The 20,517-nt window shown below is 39.7% G+C and overlaps 1 protein-coding gene across 7 annotated transcripts in view; it reads left to right on the top strand.

The window, feature by feature from the left end:
* The window catches only part of lrp1aa (low density lipoprotein receptor-related protein 1Aa), a 244,372-nt gene that overhangs the window by 128,298 nt on the left and 95,557 nt on the right, over positions 1 to 20,517 (top strand). For all 7 annotated transcript variants that reach the window (XM_067431416.1, XM_067431414.1, XM_067431413.1 and 4 more), the window contains exons 32-41: positions 949 to 1,098; positions 1,179 to 1,319; positions 3,999 to 4,124; positions 5,630 to 5,761; positions 7,937 to 8,071; positions 8,171 to 8,300; positions 8,384 to 8,510; positions 10,157 to 10,308; positions 10,469 to 10,593; positions 13,124 to 13,498. In XM_067431416.1, the coding sequence (XP_067287517.1) occupies positions 949 to 1,098; positions 1,179 to 1,319; positions 3,999 to 4,124; positions 5,630 to 5,761; positions 7,937 to 8,071; positions 8,171 to 8,300; positions 8,384 to 8,510; positions 10,157 to 10,308; positions 10,469 to 10,593; positions 13,124 to 13,498 (1,593 nt within the window). The remainder of the gene's footprint in view (positions 1 to 948; positions 1,099 to 1,178; positions 1,320 to 3,998; positions 4,125 to 5,629; positions 5,762 to 7,936; positions 8,072 to 8,170; positions 8,301 to 8,383; positions 8,511 to 10,156; positions 10,309 to 10,468; positions 10,594 to 13,123; positions 13,499 to 20,517) is intronic.

Below are 20,517 nucleotides of genomic sequence, written 5' to 3'. Positions count from 1 at the left end.
GTTTAGAGGTGTGAAAATGTGAAGTCGATGTCTCTGCACTAATGGACTGACATGCACCTATAAATTATTCATTCATGAACGTTTTTCAGTTTACTGCAAAAATGTCGCAAAATTCACATACTTCTGAAAATCCTGCGCTTAGATGATCCTGGTAAGCCTCACTGTCACAGTAAACACGACAGCTTTCTTCTTCCATGAGGGAGTTTGGCGTCACTGCATTTGTTTCGAGGCGGACCGTTAAACCTTAACAGTCCGCCTGGAAACATATGAAGAACGCAATACCTTATAATACATCTATAATATGAAGTGCACCTGCTGCACTTTACACCATGAGCTCAGATTGTTACAACAGGGCCCTCCATGTTTCTGTAAGACTTTAAATGTGCAATGTATACATTTTAGCGGCATCTAGCATTGAGGTTGTGAATTGCAACCACCCACCCCTCCCTTTCGAAGCACATAGAGAAGCTAAGGTGGCCAACACAGGACAAAATGTTGTCGGAGAGAGAGAGAGAGAGCACAGTGAGTGAATAGCGCTCCGTAGAGCAGTTTGTCCCTTTAGGGCTACTGTAGAAACATGACGGCCCAAAATGCAAATTTCACTGTAAAGGGACCCGAGAGGTGTATGATGATGGTAATAAAAACATAATGGTTCATTATGTAAGGTCTTTATACACCACTGAAAACATAGTTATGTATATTTTATTGCATTTCTGTTAGTAGATCCTCATAAATACTAAACACTGCACCTTTAATTTTAGTTTAGATCTAATCATAAATGTGCTTGCAGTTTTATGTTTAAAGACATGGTTAGCAAATGAGACACTGTCTGTTGACCTCCTTCATGATAACTTGTTCTGTATATACCCGTAAACGCACTCATTAGCTGTTCTGGAGCGGTTCAGAAAGCGTTGAGCATTATAAAGCGTTCTGTGTTCTGTGCTGCAGGTCTGTCCATAGACTATGACACGGAGCAGCTGTATTGGATCAGCTCAGGAAACAGCACCATTAACCGCTGCAAGCTGGACGGGTCAGAACTGGAGGTGTTAGACGCGGTCAAAGGCAAACTCAACAAAGCCTCTGCGCTGGCGATCATGGGTAAATACAGCACTGCGCTGCAAGATTCGTTCCTTTCTTGTCTTTTTCTGAAGAATAATGACATGATTGATGTTGTGTAGGTGATAAGCTGTGGTGGGCGGATCAGGGCACAGATCAGATCGGCACGTGTAATAAGAGTGATGGAGGAGACTGGAAGGTCTTGAGAAACAGCACATCCCCCATGATGCACATGAAGATCTACAATGAGACCGTGCAAACAGGTTCAAAAATCATTTGCATGCAGTGTATAAGGAACGAATAAGTGAAGCCCAAAAGATTGAGTGCAACTGTCCTGTTCCGGAAGTAAAAACTGTAACACTATTTTTAGCAATAACTTACAAATCTTTAAAGACAGCCCTACTGTCACAGTTCTGAGGTTGTTGAACTAATTTGGACTGATAGCTTCAGCAAAAGCATATTACATCAATCAACTGTCTCAGAAATCAGAGTAGGGCTGTCTTTAAAGATTTGTAAGTTATTGCTAAAAATAGAGTTACAGTTTTTACTTCCGGAACATGAGTCATATTTAACAACATATTGATCAATTTGTGGTGAAAAACTACACTATATTGCCAAAAGTATTGGGACACCAAATCAGGTGTTCCAATCACTTCCATTGCCACAGGTGTATAAATCAAGCACTAGGCCTGCAGACGCTTCTACACACATTAGTGAAAGAATGGGTCGCTCTCAGGAGCTCAGTGAACTCAAGCGTGGTGCCGTGATAGGTTGACACCTGTGCAATAAGTCCATTCCTGACATTTCCTCACTACTAAATATTCCACGCTCAACTGTTAGTGGGATTAGAACAAAGTGGAAGCGATTGGGAACAACAGCAACTCAGCCAGAAAAATGACAGAGGGGGGTCAGCGCATGCTGAGGGTCACAGTGTGCAGAAGATGGCAACTTTTTGCTGAGTCAATAGCTACAGACCTCCAAACTTTGTGTGGCCTTCAGATGAACTCAAGATCAGTGTGTAGAGAGCTTCATGGAATGGGTTTCCATGGCCGAGCAGCTCATTCAAGCCTTACATCACCAAGTGCAATGCAAAGCGTGGGATGCAGTGGAGTAAAGCAGCCGCCACTGGACTCTAGAGCAGTGAGACATGTTCTCTGGAGTGACCAATCACGCTTCAGTCTGACAACCCAGTCTGGGTTTGGCGGTTGCCAGGAAAACAGGACTTGCCTGACTGCATTGTGTCAAGTGTAAAGTGTGATGGAGGGGGGGGATTATGGTGCTGCATCGTTTTTTTAGGGGTTGGGCTTCACCCTTAGTTCCAGTGAAAGGAACTCTTAATGCTTCAGCATACCAAAACATTTTGGAAAATTTCATGCTCCAAATTTGTGGGATCAGTTTGGGGACGGCCCCTTCCTGTTCCAACATGACTGCACTCCAGTGCCCAAAGCGTCGGTCCATAAAGACATGGATGAGGAGTTTGGTGTGGAGGAACTTGACTGGCCTGCACAGAGTCCTGAGCTCAACCCGATAGAACAGCTTTGGGATGAATTAGAGCGGAGACTGAGAGCCAGGCCTTCTCGTCCAACATCAGTGCCTGACCTCACAAATGAGCTTCTAGAAGAATGGGCAAAAATCCCCATAAACACACTCCTAAACCTTGAGGAAAGCCTTCCCAGAAGAGCTGAAGCTGTTAGAGCTGCAAAGGGTGGGCCGACTCTATATTAAACCCTACGGATTAACAATGGGATGGCATTAAAGTTGTGTTCCAAAACTGTTCCAAAACTTGTGGCAATATAGTGTACATTACCCATGATGCTGTACAGAAGATTCGTCCAATCAGAGAGTTGTGGTGAGCAAATGGTGCCAAAAGAGCTCTTTAGCTCCGCCCTAATCCATGAAGCACCAGCAAAAGACGTAATCAAGTCAGTCTTGCAATGCTGGCAAAATACTATGTATGTAAGCGATAATCCATGGCTAGTTGTGCATTAAACAATTTTAATGCACGACATGGAGGCAAAGAACTACAGAGTGTATCCAAATTTCCAGCATTGACAAGTTAAAGCTGTTATTGATGTTTGCAGCGTAATATTTGACAGGAAGGATAAAAATAGTGGTTATTTTCATCAGTTACGGCTTGTAGCATTCTGTTCGTTTTAAATCATACAGATATGAAGTAGTCCGGTAAGATCACATTTATTTGAATCAATTATCGAGAGATGTGTGTGAATTACCTGTGTCTTTCAGCATGCAAACAATGAAGCTGTGACTTTTATTATTTCAAAAACAGCGCCGTTACCAACTCGTTGCTGAGGAATATACCGTAGCGATTCAGTAGTGAAGCTATTTTTATTTATAAAAGTCATGCGGCAGCATTGATAAGTATTTGCATCTATGTATAATTTTGCAATACATTTAAAAAGTAGTGTTTCTATTAGTATAATCAACAATTTTATGATTTTTATTTTGATATTATATCATTGGTAGTGCTTCATGGAATTGTGGTTCTTTCCCTCATTTAAGCCATTTAGTTGTGATTCACCTCATTGCTAGTTGTTTAGATTCTTAGCGTGACATTTTAACAAAGACTTTCTAAAAAAAATCCCTATGGGAATAAAAGAATGGGAAAATAATAAATCCGGAACAAATGCCACTGAAAACTGGGTAGCACTAATGCACTCTAATGAAATTTCCAAGTCAGTTTATTGTGTCAGAATGGCTTTTATGAATAAGGGGCAACCTACAATGAGCCTTATTAGCATAGAAAAAGAGTGTTTGTGCTGAAAAGAATGATTTTAGTTTAATTTAAAAACTGAAACGGTATCAGTGTAGATAACATCTGTGTAAACCGGATTGTATGTGTTTTTTGAGTAGATGCAGGCTTTTGTACTAAAATCGGCCCAATGGTGAGTTAAGTTTGCTGTATGTCTGTGATGTATCATCAGGTTCAAACATGTGCAGCAACAACAATGGTGACTGCTCTCAGCTGTGTCTGCCCACGTCTCCCTCCAGCCGCTCCTGCATGTGCACCGCAGGATACAGCCTGAGGAGCGGACAGCAGTCCTGTGAGGGTACGAATCAAACACACACACACACACACACACACACCTGACATTCAAACTCTCAATTATGTGTGACTTCCTTTTGGGAAAACGGCAAGGAGGTACAATAGACCACAGTGTTTGCATATCCTTCATAGAACAGCTGGAAACAATGTAAGAAACATACATTTTATTATGGTAATATTCAAAGGTGTTTCTTGAACTTTGGCACTTTTAGCTTTATTGAAGACATTTGGAAAATTAAAGGGGGGGGGGGATGCTGTTTCATGCATACTGAGCTTTTTACACTGTTAAAGACTTGGATTCCCATCCTAAACATAGACAAAGTTTCAAAAACTAATGTTGGACATTTGATGGAGTATTTCTGTGTCAAAAACACTCCTTCCGGTTTCTCACAAGTTTCGGAGAGTTTTTTTCGAGTATGAGTCGGCTTGACGTTAATAGAGCGGAAGGTCCTTGTATGGGCCGTACGGTCTCTTCTCCCGGTAGGGCGCGCGCGCGTCACTAGAGCGAGAGAGGAAATGCACGCCCATAAACACTTGCTCAGGTGCAGATCCAGTCATCCGTGAACATTTCTGACGCGCCCTATGGTCGCGCCGTTTTTTTCCGGAAAGACTCGGTACAGCCCATATTTCTTTTATAAATATAATAAAACTAAAGACTTTTCGGAGATACTACTCTATAGGTACTCAAGATTGACATGAGATTGACTGAAACTGAGTGTTTCACCCCCCCTTTAAGTTCCTACTAACAGTATATATACATGATTCAAAAAAGAATTCTGACATTATGAAACATTTTAACCTTAATTTCCTCAGCTTTTTTCATATAATTTTGTGGCAACGCTATCATTTTATGAACAATTAATATATAGAATGATACTTTGTTAAAATTACATCTTGAAAATGATGAATAATGATGCGACGATAATACTCTTTGTGCACAAAAAAACTAACAAAAATAACTACTTTATTCAACAATTTCATCTCATCTGTGTCAGTCTCCCAGCAGTGAACCGCATCGGCCAATGGCTGTACTGTATTTACAGTGTTAACTGTATAGGAGATTGACACAGACGAGAAGAGATTGTTTAATAAAGTCTGTAGTTCAAACCAAAAATTCTGTCATTAATTCCTCACCCTCGTGTTGTTGCAAACCCGTAAGACCTTCGTTCACCTTCAGAACACAAATTAAGATATTTTTGATCAAATCTGAGAGTATTGTATTTTTGTCCATGTATTTTTGTTCATTTTATTTTGCACAAAAAGTATTCTCGTCGCTTCATAACATTAAGGTGGAACCACTGGAGTAAATGGACTGTTTTAACGATGCCTTTACTGCCTTTCTGGACCTTGAAAGTTGTAATTTGCTGTCTATGGAGGGGTCCGAAAGCTCTATGAGGGAGAGGAATTAATGACAGAATTTTTAGATTGAGCTATGACTTTAATAACCACAAACCCGTGGAGATGAAAGTGTCTGTAGCTGAAGTGTGCTGATTGTTGTGTTGATTTCAGGCGTGGGTTCATTCCTGCTGTACTCTGTTCATGAGGGCATTAGAGGAATCCCACTGGACCCTGCAGACAAGTCCGATGCCCTTGTACCGGTTTCAGGAACATCACTCGCCGTCGGGATTGATCTTCATGCCGGTGAGTCACCTACTTTATGATTTCAGATATACACTAAACGGTCATATTATTAGGTCCACTAGTACTGGGTACTAGCCTGACAAGCCAGAGCCACATCAAGATGTTTGGTCTGGAAACTCTCCATTGACAGCTCAATCTGAGGGGCGGGATAAACGGTTGTCTTTCAAACTCCCTCTGCACGCGATAGGATAGCGCTACACCAACCAGAGCAACGAAGGTGAAGGGGAGCTCGCTGACAGATTAAACATTCGCCGTATCCGGTCGGCTAAACTCTGAACACATCTTCCCTTCTTAAGAATGACTTCAGTGCCGTTCTTTGTTCTTTTCTCAGAGAAAAGCTTAACTCCGAGTCTTCCAGAGTCGCGGTCAAAGCTGATTCGAAAGACCGCCGTTCGCCAGTTTCTGTGTTTACTAGAAACACGCAAACGCAACTTGGCCGTCGTCATTATGGCCCCGCCCACCAACTCTATACATGATGTGATTGGCCCGGCAAGAGTTTGGCGTTTATAGAAGGGTATTGAGAGTTGCTAGATGACACTCAGCTGCAGATTAGATTTGCTGCCGCTAGGGTGCGTCTAGATTTCTAGGCTAACTGGGTACCCTTATGCCTTCAGATCTCAACTCTTTGTGGCGAAGATTCAGCAAGGTGCTGGAAACATTCCTCAGAGATTTTGGTCCATTTTGTCATGCTAGCATTACACAGTTGCTGCAGATTTGTTGGCTGCCCATCCATGATGTGAATCTCCCGCTCTAGCAGATCCCAAAGCTGCTCTACTGGATTGACATTGGTGACTGTGGAGGCCGTTTGAGTTTGGTGAACTCACTGTAATGTTCAAGAAACCAGCTTAAGATGATTTGAGCATTGTGACATGGTGTGTTATCCTGCTGGAAGTAGCCTTCAGAAGATGGTACACTGTGGTCATAAAGGGTCAGCAACAATACTCAGTTCGGCCCAAAGTGTGCCAAGAAAATAACCATTATACCATTACACCAGCAGCCTGAACCGTTGACACACGGTAGGGTGGATCCATGCTTTCATGCTGCTTATGCCAAATTCTGACCCTAAAATCTGAATGTCACAGCAGAAAACAACATTTTTCCAATCTTCTATTGACCAGTTTTGATGAGCACATGTGAATTGTAGCCTCAGGTTTCTGTTCGGTGTGTCTTCTGCTGCTGTAGTCGTGGACGTGTTGAGTGTTCAGAGACGTGCTTCTGCAGACCTCAGTTGTAATGAGTGGTTATTTGAGTTACTGTTACCTTTGCTGTTAAAATGCCTGGCCATTCTCCTCTGACCAGGCATTTTCGCTCACTGGATATTTTCTCTTTTTCAGACCATCCTCTGTAAACCCTAGAGATGGTTGTGCATTAAAATCCCAGTAGATCAGCGGTTTCCCATCTGACACCAATGACCATGCCACTTTCAAAGTCCCTTAAATCACCTTTCTTCCTCATTCTGATGCTCAGTTTGAACTTCAGCAGATCATCTTCGCCATGTCTAGATGCGTAAATGCATTGAGATGCCATCTGATTGTCTGATATTTGTGTTAACGAGCAGCTCCAGGTCTATATAATAAAATGGCTGATGAGTGTGTGTATGTATGTATGTGTGTATATATATATATATTAGGGCTGTCAGTTGATTGAATTTTATCTAAAACTAATTAATTGTAAATTAATCCTACATCAAATTTGGCTGAGAAAGCAGCTCCAAGAGATAATTTAAAGTCATTATTATGCCAAATGAGAACAGCATCAACTAATAACCATGAGTTATTCTTAGATTCCAGTTTCAATATACAACAAATTATAAAATATTCTAAAACCACCTTTGTAAAGCATAAAAAAAGCCATTAAAGTTTACTTGAAATGGAAGTTGCAATAGTCTTTTCTTCCCTATTGTAAAGTATATCCGAGTGAAACGGCTTCTGGAACAAGAACAAATGTATGTGGGTTTGATTTCGTCCGTGGGGAATTGATTGGATGATTGTGGTTAGCTATAAGTGGATAAATCATTTGTAATAAATTCTGGTATATTCCATTAAAAAAAGAAAAAAAGATTGGTCTTTTTTTATTTTTTTTATGGTGACTTTAAATGGAGACCTGTCAGCTGTCCTGTAACTGTATTTCATCTATACTATAATTCATATGCATGTTCTTTTTCCTGTGATGTAGATAATGACACAATCTACTGGGTTGACATGGGTTTGAGCACCATTAGCAGAGCTAAGAGAGATCAGACGTGGAGAGAGGACGTCATCACTAACGGCATTGGGCGCGTGGAGGGCATCGCTGTCGACTGGATCGCCGGTGCGTCTTAAGTTCTTCTGAAACTTTCTCATGCATTCAGAACATTACTACAATACTGATGCAAAAAACAATCGTATTACTGTCTGCTGTGTGCTGTAGGAAACATCTATTGGACGGACCAGGGCTTTGATGTGATCGAGGTGGCCAGATTAAATGGCTCGTTTCGATATGTGGTCATCTCCCAAGGACTGGACAAACCTCGGGCCATTACTGTACATCCTGCGAAAGGGTGAGATCTGCGTAACCATGACTTCCTGTCTTTTATTGGGAGTTTCTACTGCATTAATGAAGCATTGCTGGTTGTATGTGCAGGTATCTGTTTTGGACAGAGTGGGGTCAGTATCCACGCATAGAAAGATCTCGTCTGGACGGATCTAATCGAGCCGTGCTGGTGAACGTCAGCATCAGCTGGCCCAACGGCATTTCCATTGACTATCAGGTGCATATGACACAGTTATGTCTGAACACGGTAGTTTTAAACTAAGCACAAGGGGTGTAACGATTCCCTTCTTTCATTGATTACAAATCCTGCCAAGGCGTATTCAAAATGTGACCGTGTAGCGCAGCAACATCACATGAGTAACTACGATAGAGGCGATAGTTCAAAATAAATAACTTATATCAAAATGTCAGTTTCTACCGGTTAATCGTGTCTACCAGTACAGTTTTGGTCAGAATTATTGGCACCCCTGGAAAATATGATCAAAGATGGCTGTGAAAATAAATCTGCATTGTTTATCATTTTGATCTTTTGTTTAAAAAAATTTTTTTTGGGGGGTCACATAATGAAATATATGCTATTCTCCAAAACACGTTGGCACCCCTAGAATTTTTATAAGTAAAATATACTGTATATTCCCATATATTCCCATTAATATTAAAAAAAATTAGCACACCAGGGTGACTAGGAACATGAAATTGTCCACGAATGATTTATACAGGACTATAAATATGAGGAAACACAAAGGCCAAATTCCCTTACATCCCCTTAATCAATCAATCCTTATTTAATAATTTAATCTTTATTTAATCTTAATCATTAATCTCAATGAGAAAAGCCAAAGAATATAGTTCTAATGTGCCGCAAAAGACTGTTGACCTTCACAAAACAGAAATTGGTTGTAGGAAAATAGCTAAAGTATTTAAAATTCTCATTTCCACTATCAGGGCAATAATTAAGAGGTTCCAATCAACTAAAGTGGGCCTTTTTTTTTTTTTGCTGGAGGTCCTGGACATCTTGTTCAGAAACATGGTATCATGGATTCTAGCAAATACCAAAAGATAAAAAAAATTCTAAACCTGATGGCCTCTGCTAGAAATCATATAATGGGCCGTGGTTGGATCTTCCATCAGGACAATGATCCAAAACAAGCAGCAAGAATGTGTCACTGAGCACAGAATGAAGCTTCTGCCATGACTGTCCCAGTCCCTGAGCTGAACCCTGTAGAGAATGAGTGATGAACGGAAGAGAAGAGCTGAGGAGAGCTTCTGTGTGGAGGAATGATCTCTGATCTCTGTTCAGGTGTTGTCTAAACTCATCAGGCATAAGAGGAGAAGACTCAGAACGGTTATCTTGGCAAAAAGAGGGTGCAAAAAGTAATTAATAAAAGGGGGCAAATAATTATGGCCAACTTGAATAAAAGCATTTATTTCATAATGTGATTTATTCCCCACTTTCAATTATTTTACTTCAATGAAAGGTTAGATTTTTGCACTTTTTTTCTGAATGAAAGCTCAAAAGGAGAAATAATTTAGATTCATTTTCACAGCCATCTTTGATCATATTTACCAGGGGTTCCAATAATTTTGACCACAACTGTATGTATTTATATATACAGGTACAGTATTTTGGCACTTTTTCCACTAACTGGATTGGATTTTTATTTTATTTCACTTTTCTGCAAAGCATACATGCAGTGCTGACTTAATTCTATCTTCCTTTATTCTTGGATTGTCTTATGCATAATGGAGAAGTCAGGCATATAATGCTGCCTTTAAATTAGACCAACGCAACTCCTGAACAATGACACAGTAACGGACTGTACATGCAGTAAAAGCGCTGATCATTATCCATCTGTCCTATAGGAAGATATGCTGTACTGGTGTGACGCACGTACGGATAAGATCGAGCGCATTAACTTGGAGACGGGGGAGAACAGAGAGGTGGTGCTGTCCAGCAACAACATGGACATGTTCTCTGTTTCTGTGTTTGAGAGCTACATATACTGGAGTGACCGGTCAGTGCGCCATATCTGTACACTTTAACCCATTAGTTCCTCTCCACATAAATCATCTTTCTCTGCCTTTATTTTTTAATATAACTTTATTTTATTTGCTATCCCTATTTAAAGAGCTTTTGAACTTTGTCCAAGCAGATCAGTATTTTTCTTTCTACAGGACTCATGCGAATGGTTCGATAAAGCGCGGCAGTAAAGACAATGCAACAGATTCAGTGAGTCTGAGGACGGGCATCGGCGTCCAACTCAAAGACATCAAGGTTTTTAACAGAGCACGACAGCAAGGTGGGTGTTATATGACTTGGTTGTGACAGAAATGTGCTGTAACCAGACACAGTTTGACACAAACTCTTGCCAACTGGCCAGATGTGTCTGTATTTCAGCATTGGTGTGTCACTCCTACTAGCCACTTTGGCGGGTTGATTTTATATATATATATATATATATATATATATATATATATATATATATATATATATATATATATATATATATATATATATATGTATGTATGTATGTATGTATGTATGTATGTATGTATGTATGTATATATGTATATATATATATATATATATATATAAAATCAACCCGCCAAAGTATAATATATAAAATATATTATATAAAATATATATATATAATATAATATATACACATTTTTCGATACGAAAAGGCATCTGAAATAATAAACTAAGTGCAATGTAGTTTTGTCCAAATAGAGATTTTGTCTATACAAATCGACAGTGAAATATCTGAAACGCTTCCAAATAATTTTCCGAAGAACAGACCATAATACCAGCAGCTCTTTCTCTCTTTCTCTCCGACAGCGAGTGACACACAAACCCGCCTCCACTCACTCACTCATTTCATTTACTCCGGATGAATATTGTTGCTGTTACAGGGCTTGAATTCCATCGTGGGATTGTGTGTATTGTGTACAATTTTACTAATCCCCACAGATTTTGGGTTTGTGAGCACGTAAAGCTGCATCTCAGCACTAAATTTAGCTCTTTTTTGTTGTTTGTTGCACTTAATCAGTCAAATACTGACAAAAAATGTCAAAAAGCCTGTCTTAGCAATTATTCACATAAACACATTCAGTTCTGTATGTCTAAATGAAGGTAAAAAGTTGAGTAAGAAAACACTTGTGTAACAATACAATGGATCCGTGCGTCAGGTCTTAAAGTGACAGCAGCCTAATAAACCTGCTGCCCAATTATGAGATAATATTAAAAATATCAACATGGCAGTTTTTCTGCATGGTATCGATGGCAAAATTGTGGCCAGTGAAAATGCTGAGTGGCTGGTAACTTTGGAAAACCGCTAGCCACAGGGACCAGTGAGCAAAAAAGTTAATGTCAAGCCCTGGCTGTAACAGAACATACATTAGCATGGGCAGAACCGTTTGGAATGTGGATGTTATTATTCATTTTATGGCTGCATTGCTGCATTCTTGATCCTGATTGGTTAATGTATGTTCCATGCACTCGATTCCAAATTGTTTCAAAGGTTTAAAGGTAACGGTAATTGATAAATTGTTACTCAATATTTAGAGAGTTTTTGCTTAAAATAAGCAAAATTATCTGCCAGTGGGGTGAGAAAAATAATCTTAAAACAACATTATTTTGCTCACCCCACTGGCAGATTATTTTGCCTATTTTAAGTCTTAATTTTGAGTTATTTTTTCCCAAAACAAGACAATAATTTTTACTTGTCTAGTAAATGTTTCTTAATGTAAGATTCTTTTGATATTTAAACTAGAAACAAGACAAAAATACTAAGTAAGAAATGCATTTTTTGGAGTGAACAAGATTGAGATTTCTTCAGTTGAAGCATTTCTTAATTGTTTAAAACTAGGGGTGTAACGATTCGTTTTAACTTCGATTCGTATCATGTTTTGAGGTTGTCGATACGTTTCAAGGACGATATTGGTTCATTTAGAACTTGAAAGGGACTTGAAATTGATTCAGTAACTTTTTAGCCAAACATTTTAATCAGTGTGACTGAAATAAATACATGCAGGTGAAGTTTCTTAGATTCCTGTTGCTTCTTTTAAGGGAACCAGATATCAATTAATTATGGATATAAACAAACAAGTAAAGAATTAATGGAAAATGTGTTCACATTTTATTTAATTAAAGTGCCACCAACAGTTTAGGTTGAATTAACAGGAAGTTATCCTTTTCTGCTCTCATTTTCAATAAAAGTACAGTAAGTGCAACCAACCAACATACTACTGCTACTTCTGCTTGTTTTTCAACATAAAAATATTACAATATTAATATAAAAAAAAGTGCAACCAACATCTCTTCAGGTTGAATGAGCAGTGGCTGAACCTGCTACTACTGCAAACAGCGAGCGACTTATTAAGAACATCTCCGTCTTTACTAAAGCCAAAGTGTTTCCACGCACTGGACCGCAATGGTGGCTTGATCATTTATCGCTCGTTGGCTTCTCTGTCGTCCGCTGTCATGACAAATCCTGTCCGTGCTATGTTTTGTTTTCTTTGCGCTGCTGCTGGAACGCGTGTATGACGGCACATATAGGCAGACTGAGTAACGTTTAACGCCTTTATCATTAAAAGTGCAAAGAAAAAACAACCATATAATGTCTGACGTGCTTAAATCAAATGCGTTATTTCCTATTATCGATACAATCGATCGATTACCTTTTAAAACGATATTAGATCGATATATGTCGTCCGGAAGGCCAACTTGCCAAGCACAGATCGATGTAGTTGGATCATAGGAATATAAATCGATACGTCGATGTAGTAGATGAATCGTTACACCCCTATTTAAAACGAATCTCTTTGCAGGAACTAATGTCTGCAAGAACAACAACGGCGGCTGCCAGCAACTCTGTCTTTACCGCGGTAATGGACAGCGAACGTGTGCCTGCGCTCACGGAATGCTAGCCGAGGATGGTCAGAGTTGCCGTGACTACGACGGATACCTGCTGTATTCAGAACGTACCATACTAAAGAGTGTGCACTTATCAGACGAAAACAACCTCAACGCACCCATCAAACCGTTTGAAGACCCGGACCACATGAAAAACGTCATCGCGCTGACGTTTGATTATCGTGGAGGAGGCGGAAAAGGAGCCAATCGGATCTTCTACAGCGACATCCACTTTGGGAATATCCAACAGATCAATGATGATGGGTCAGATCGGAAGACCGTGGTTGAGAGTAAGTTTCAAATATTCTACTTTACAAAGTCTTGGATTTAGTTTTTGAACTCTACTAGAATAGTTTTGCTTTGCATGTTTAGTTCCTGTAACTATGAAGCCCCTCCTACTGAAAAGCACACTATGCTCTGATTGGTCGCTAGAGCAGTGTGTTGTGGTTGGTCAAGCGCTTTGAATGTTTTTGGGAAATGTCACGCCCCTCACCATAACCGCCAGTTTCAACACACTACTAACTAACTTAACCAAGCCCCGCCCCTTTATTCTGTGTATGAATGATTTAAAGGAACACACCGACGTTTGGGGACTTCAGCTTATTCGCCGTATCCCCCAGAGTTAGAGAAGTCCATACATTACATTCTCATCTTCGTGTGTGACATAACTCTGTCTGACGCACACACCGCTAGCCTAGCTTAGCACAAAGACTGGAGGTCAACGGCTCCAGCTAGCCTACTGGTCAATAGGTGACAAAATAACGCCAACATTTACATGTTGTGATGTTTATAGTTACATTGTGTACTAAGACCGACGGAAAATGAAAAGTTGCCATTTTCTAGACCGATATGGCTGGGAACTATACTCTCGTTCCTGTGTAATAATCAGGGAACTTTGCTGCTGTACCATGGGTTCAGCGGCGCAATGATATCACTCAGCGCCTGAAAATAGGCTTAACTTCCATCAACATAATCCACGTGACAACCTGCTTATAGTTGCGCTATAGTTCAATCAAACTATTTTATTACATAAAAAAATAAAAATAAAAAAAAACATTTGGCTTATCAAAATAAAATACTTTTTTTTAAAGGCAGGTACATGCAGTTCACTAGATGAGTAACGGCTCCATTTCAGCATTGTCTTCTGATATTTCCTAATCTAATAATATTTAAATAAAGTGCCCTTATTATGCTATTTTAAAGGTTCCTAATGTTGTTTTGACGTCTTCAACAACAGGTTTACAAGCATTTAAGGTCAAAAACAGTTTAATTTTCTCCTAATATCCACTGCAGCATCAGCTCTTTTCTCTCAGTGTCTGAAACGGTTCGATCAAGGATTCGTTCTCTCTAAACCCCGCCTTTCTCAGAGCCTCCTCTGCTCTGATTGGTCAGATGGCCCAGTCTGTTGTGATTGGTCGACCGTGTCAGAACCCAAACGCTCATTATCATATCTGAATCTCAGCTCTTGACACACAGTGATACGAACAGTAACGATGGCGTGGGTTTTACCGTCTCAATCTCATCAAAGTGGATTTGCTTTGGCAGCAGAAAACAGCTAGCCTGACAAGCCAGACCCACATCAAGATGTTTGGTCTGGAAACTCACCATTGACAGCTCAATCCGAGGGGCGGATAAACGGTTGTCTTTCAAACTCCCTCCGCACGCGATAGGATAGCGCTAAGTTACACCAACCGGAGCAACGACGGTGAAGGGGAGCTAGCTGATTGATTAAACATTCGCCGTATCCGGTCGGCTAAACTCTGAACACATCTTCCCTTTTTAAGAATGACTTCAGTGCCGTTCTTTGTTCTTTTCTCAGAGAAAAGCTTAACTCCGAGTCTTCCGGAGGCGCGGGCAGAGCTGATTCGAAAGACCGCCGTTCGCCAGTTTCTGTGTTTACTAGAAGCACGCAAACGCAACTCGGCCGTCGTCATTATGGCCCCGCCCACCAACTCTATAGCCTACATGATGTGATTGGGCCGTCCAGATTCTGAGGAATACAGATGGGTATTGAGAGTTCCTAGACGACACTTGTGGGCAAATAAAATTTGCTGCCGCTAGGGTGCGTCTAGATTTCTAGGCTAGAAAACAGCGTCTTCTCCACATGAACAACACCAACCAAACTCTTCCAATCTCAGACACAACGACAGCGCTTGAAGACAGGGCAAAGAGACTGGCCAATCAAGCCAATCAAGACCAGAGACTGGCATTATGCAAATCAGGAAGTGAGACTGGAATTACTGACGACTCGTTTCAGTTCAGAATCACTTCTTACTTTTGCTGCTTTGAACCAATCTGTATTGTATAAAGTGCTAACTACTTGCAGACCTTTTACATCCACAGCTATATCACACACTGCATGAAAGGTAGTTTCTGAAAAAGCATAACTGGGGTACTTTAAATTATTTGTGAAATTTCTTGTTATTGTCTCCATTTTAGAAAGATTTGGAGATATTTGGGATGTTACAGGAAAGATACAGAAATTGAGTTATCCCGTACAATAAATTATGTATAGAAATGCTCAAGGGCAAGTTTCTCTTGCAATACACAGAAACATATACAGCAATTTGGATGACATCATTACACACACCATATTTACGTAAAAGGCCAAACGGATGGAAAATTTCACAAACTCTGTTTTGCACATTTTCACTTTGTTGATAACAGAACAGCGCAAAAAGTGGATGGAAACCTGGCTATATATATATATAATGTTTTTTCTTTTTTTTTTTCTGTGGTCGAAACAAGTCCATGTGCTGTATGTGCAATGGTGGTTTGATAGCAGTGCCTTCGCGTTCAACTCTCCATTAGCAGCTCACAGCTGGAGAGAAAACAAGTCAAACACTGAATCACCGCTCTAGCCGCCGGACACACAAATTAATCCGGACAGGGAAAGACTGAAGTCACGGAGAGCACAATAAACTCATTCTTTCATAAGACGTTTGGCTTTCATCGCTAGAGAATTGAGCAAAGAGAGATGTGCGTATCTGTTTATTCTTCTGTTGCCACAAACACCATATGAAGGAAGGATAATTACGATGATTGCAAACTCTTGACCAAAATGCCTCCTGAAAGAATGCTGGCTTCCTTTTGCTGAAGGGGAAAAGTTTGTCTGTCTGAAACTACAGTCAAAACCAGATTCACTCTACATGCTTTAACTTTATTTACTCTTATTTTAGGCAGATATGTGGTTTTAAACAATAGGGTCTGAGTTAAATAGACTGATTTGTAGAGTCTAGCCCTCTATAAGTATATTCAGGCGCCAAGCATCAAAGGTGCGAACAGACAGAGGACACAGACAGAAGATAGTCCAACCATTCACATCAGCAAATTTTGAGTATATTTTGAGTATGATTCCCTTTAGCGCCACCACCTGTCCAAAATCTGACTTAAGTTTGTGCTAATAGATTTTGAACCATTGAACCATACAACATTATGTATCCCTTTGATTCCTTGGCTTAAGACAATTCATTTGCTGTTTCAGTTCAGTTTCAATTAAATTTTTAGGAAAATTGAACCAGGTCATGTTGAGACCATGCTGACAAAAAGTTATGGAATTCAAGTCGATTCATCAAACCGTTCTCAAATAATGCATGAATGAGTTTGAAAAATGAATGTGAGGCTGTATCTCTGCAACCCTTAAAGGTGCACTAGGCAAATTTCCGTCCACTGGAGGGCGCCTATTTAAAACAAAGGCAAAGTTTGATGACACAAAGTTTGAGCGCAGTATCTTGGGACATGTGGTCTTCATCTCACAGCCGGTGTAAAATAGGACTCGGGCAGAAATCATGTTGATGGATGCGGTTACTAACGTTACTGTAGTATGAAGCAGAGCAGGACCGAGTGATGGGGAGCTGAGCACGGCCACTGGAGCGATTGTTATACAAACACACGGCTCGCGAGTACAGGGACTTTTATTATGACGGGACGGGACACAGTCGCCGGGCGCCTGCAGCAGAGTCCTGCACGGGTCCATTTTTGGAGACCCGCCCCCGCCCGTACCTGCAAGGTTTAGCACCAGATCCGACCCGTGACCCGTGAAAATATCAAAATTAAATCCGTACCCACCCAGACCGGTTAATATTTGGCCCGTTACCCGACCCGTGCCCGCGATAAATCACACACGCTAAAACATTCTAATTAAAATGCTTTATCTTTTATCCTGCACCTCTCTCAACATCAACAGTGTCATGAACGGGCTAATGAAACAGGCAAAAGTGCCTTTAAAGACTCATTGTCAACAATTTCATATAGCTACTCCACTCACCAACTTTACTTTTACTTCATCCATTGCTACTCCTGCAACGCTCGCTCCATCTGGGCTACGAGAGGCATCAACAAAAGTTTCAATGTCGCAGTGGTGGTGACGTGATGGGTCAAATGGCATATCGCTGTTGCGTGTATGTGTAATGGTAATTTGGACATAGAAATTGTAATAGCCTACAATATGTTCAATGGGGGAAGAAGGAGGCGGGAACCAGCGAACATTTAAAAGACTTTAACCAAACAAAACGAAAGTAACGTGGGCAGCCCCTCATGGTCATCTGCCAAGCGCACACACATAATAAAAAGTAAACAACTCAACGTCAAATCCAGGTGTGGTGATCTCTCGTCCTTATATGCTTCCGAGCTCCCTCAGAGGATTTGAGACCGGTGTGGCTCGCAGGTGACGCTCATTCACAATCACGCCCTGGTCTCTCTCTCTCTCTCGTTCACTTTGCCACAGAAATATTGGACTTATTTTTCTTCCGCCCATCCGCGCAACTACCCGCCCGTACAGAGTTAATTATCCGCCCGCATCCCCGCCCGTGAATTTTATAAATGTCACAATCCACCCGTTTTAGCCACTTTTATGCGGGTACCCGCGGATACCCGCGGGTACCCGACCCGTTGCAGGACTCTGGCCTGCAGTATTTCTGCTTTTCTGGTCATGATTAGGTAAAGCATCTCTGTTTATCATATTAGAGACATTTAAGTGTGTTTAAAATGATGTTCTGACGTTACTCTGTGCGTTTGCTCTGCGCTGCTGTGACATGTTCACACTGCTAAGAGTAAAGCGCTTCTGCAGAATAAAACCGAGGGTAACGCAATTTTCTCACAATTTACAAATTGTTGGAAACATTTGGGATATTGTAAGTACTCAAGTGAACAAAATATATAACACCTGCCTAGTGGTTTTTGGATATTTTACTGCAAAAATACTACATAGTGCACCTTTAAAGCGTATTCTGATCAAACTTGATGTGTGTCATGACAACCATGAGCTGAGGCTACCAGCAACGTTTTGGCGCAATGCCACCTAGTGGTCCGGAGATACAAAATATGGCTATTTTTGCTTATAACTTCTTAACGATTTGGCAAAAAATCATAAAAGTCTCTTTAGATTCCAACGATGCCCAATTTTTTATACCCATATTGGCCCTTTTAGGCCGGTTATTTTGAATTTTGTCAAAAAATTCTATATTTTTTGAGCGGATTGGCGTATCGTTACGAAACTCGGTATGTCTTTGGCACCATCTCCTGACAGTACGTTTCGGGGCAGCTTGTGGTCAAAAGTTATAATGAAATTTCCCAAAATGCTTTTGTTTAAATTAGACTATAATTAATGAATCTGTTCTTAAAAGATTTATTGGGTCACGTCAAGAAAATAGTTTTAAATTTTGACATATTTGACTGAACTTCGTTGACTGCCATTTTGTTTTCTTTAAAAAAATACTTTTTCGAACTCATCCTAGACCATTTGTCTGACAGTGCCACTTATTGGTTGAAAGTGAAAAACCAATTAAATCATTTTACCAGTGATTATATTTATGATTTTTCAGCCATTTTGTCTAAAATCCATTTTGCATAAAATGTCTTTTACTGATCATTGTTGCCCTTGGTCTGATGCTGCCAGCCATGTTGGCATGTCATGTTCTTTGGGCTTGGCCCCAATGATTGCTACTTGTAGCTATATTATCCATTTACTTTTTAGAAGCATATTTAAATATCAAGGAGCCCAAAATGTAGTCATGTAGCATTTATTTACTAGTTAATTCAGTTAATTGAATAAAAGACTCACTTTAGCTAACTGGATAAAAACCAAAACAATCACAAGTTTATAAAAAACAAATCATATCCTTTATTGCAAACATATTTATTTACATTTCTATAGAAAAATATTGATAAAAGGTTTCATTTCATCAGCAGAGGTCTTCATTTTTGCATTCATGCTATTTGATGCATTTACAATATTTGTATTTAATTTATCTACAGTATTTGTTTTTGTTGTTGTTTTTTAAATGCTAAATGCTTTTTTCGTACCATGTGGTTTTCATTACACAGGCTAAAAAACGGTTATGTAATTAAAGCCAGGAGTAAATCTGGCATTAAAAACACATGTCAGTTCTGGCATCCTACTCTCTGTCTTTGAACCGTCAATGGTAATTAATGAACAAACAAACAATGAACCATTTGCTTTCAAATCAGACCCCCCACCCCCTGTTTTTCATAGCTGTTATGTCCGGATATAATTTAATCATGACTAATACGCATATGTGGATATTGCTTGTAAACATGGTAACTATTTGGTATGTCATGTTATGAATACACCCTTTCTGTAATAACACACTAAAACAAGTACAATGAACTAAATAATTCACGACATTCTGTTGCAGTAGTGCAGTAGTTATTTCAGGAGATCAGTTTTTCACTCCAAGAGCAGTTTTCATATGTTTTGTTTGATAAATAAATAAATAAATAAATAAATAAATAAATAAATAAATAAATAAATAAATATATATATATATATATATATATATATATATATATATATATATATATATATATATATATATATATATATATATATATCAAAAAATGTAGCTATCAGTAAGATTTTGTTTTGGCGCAGTACCAAATTTTCCCCAGTAGTTTTTCTCTCAGTAATATTACACACACTGTCACTAACTATGGTGATCAAAACTCTCAAAGACGCTGGAGAACTGGAAATAGGAACTTTAATAACAAAAACTCGGGATACACGCAGAAAACACACTAGTTGACACACAGCAACCGACAAACACTGAGGGAGAACTAAAGACTAATGCTGCCTTCACGTGCTATCTGAAGTTTCCTACTTCCCACCTCAGAAGTCGTGATTACGAGCTTGTTGTGTTCAGGTGCTTTGTTGTTGGAAAGAATGGAGGACGCCAGGTTTACTTTTGTGCATCTTTGGAAAATGTTATTTTAACACTATAACCATTTCAGTCATTTCCCGGTCCCAGAAAATCACAGAATCACTGGCAAACATAGCAGCACAACACGAAAG

The sequence above is a fragment of the Pseudorasbora parva genome, chromosome 22 (assembly GCF_024679245.1).
Source record: "Pseudorasbora parva isolate DD20220531a chromosome 22, ASM2467924v1, whole genome shotgun sequence".
In the NCBI taxonomy this organism is placed as follows: Eukaryota; Metazoa; Chordata; class Actinopteri; order Cypriniformes; family Gobionidae; genus Pseudorasbora; species Pseudorasbora parva.
The sequence above is the reverse complement of the archived record's forward strand: the minus strand, read 5'-3'. Positions and strand labels throughout refer to the sequence as shown.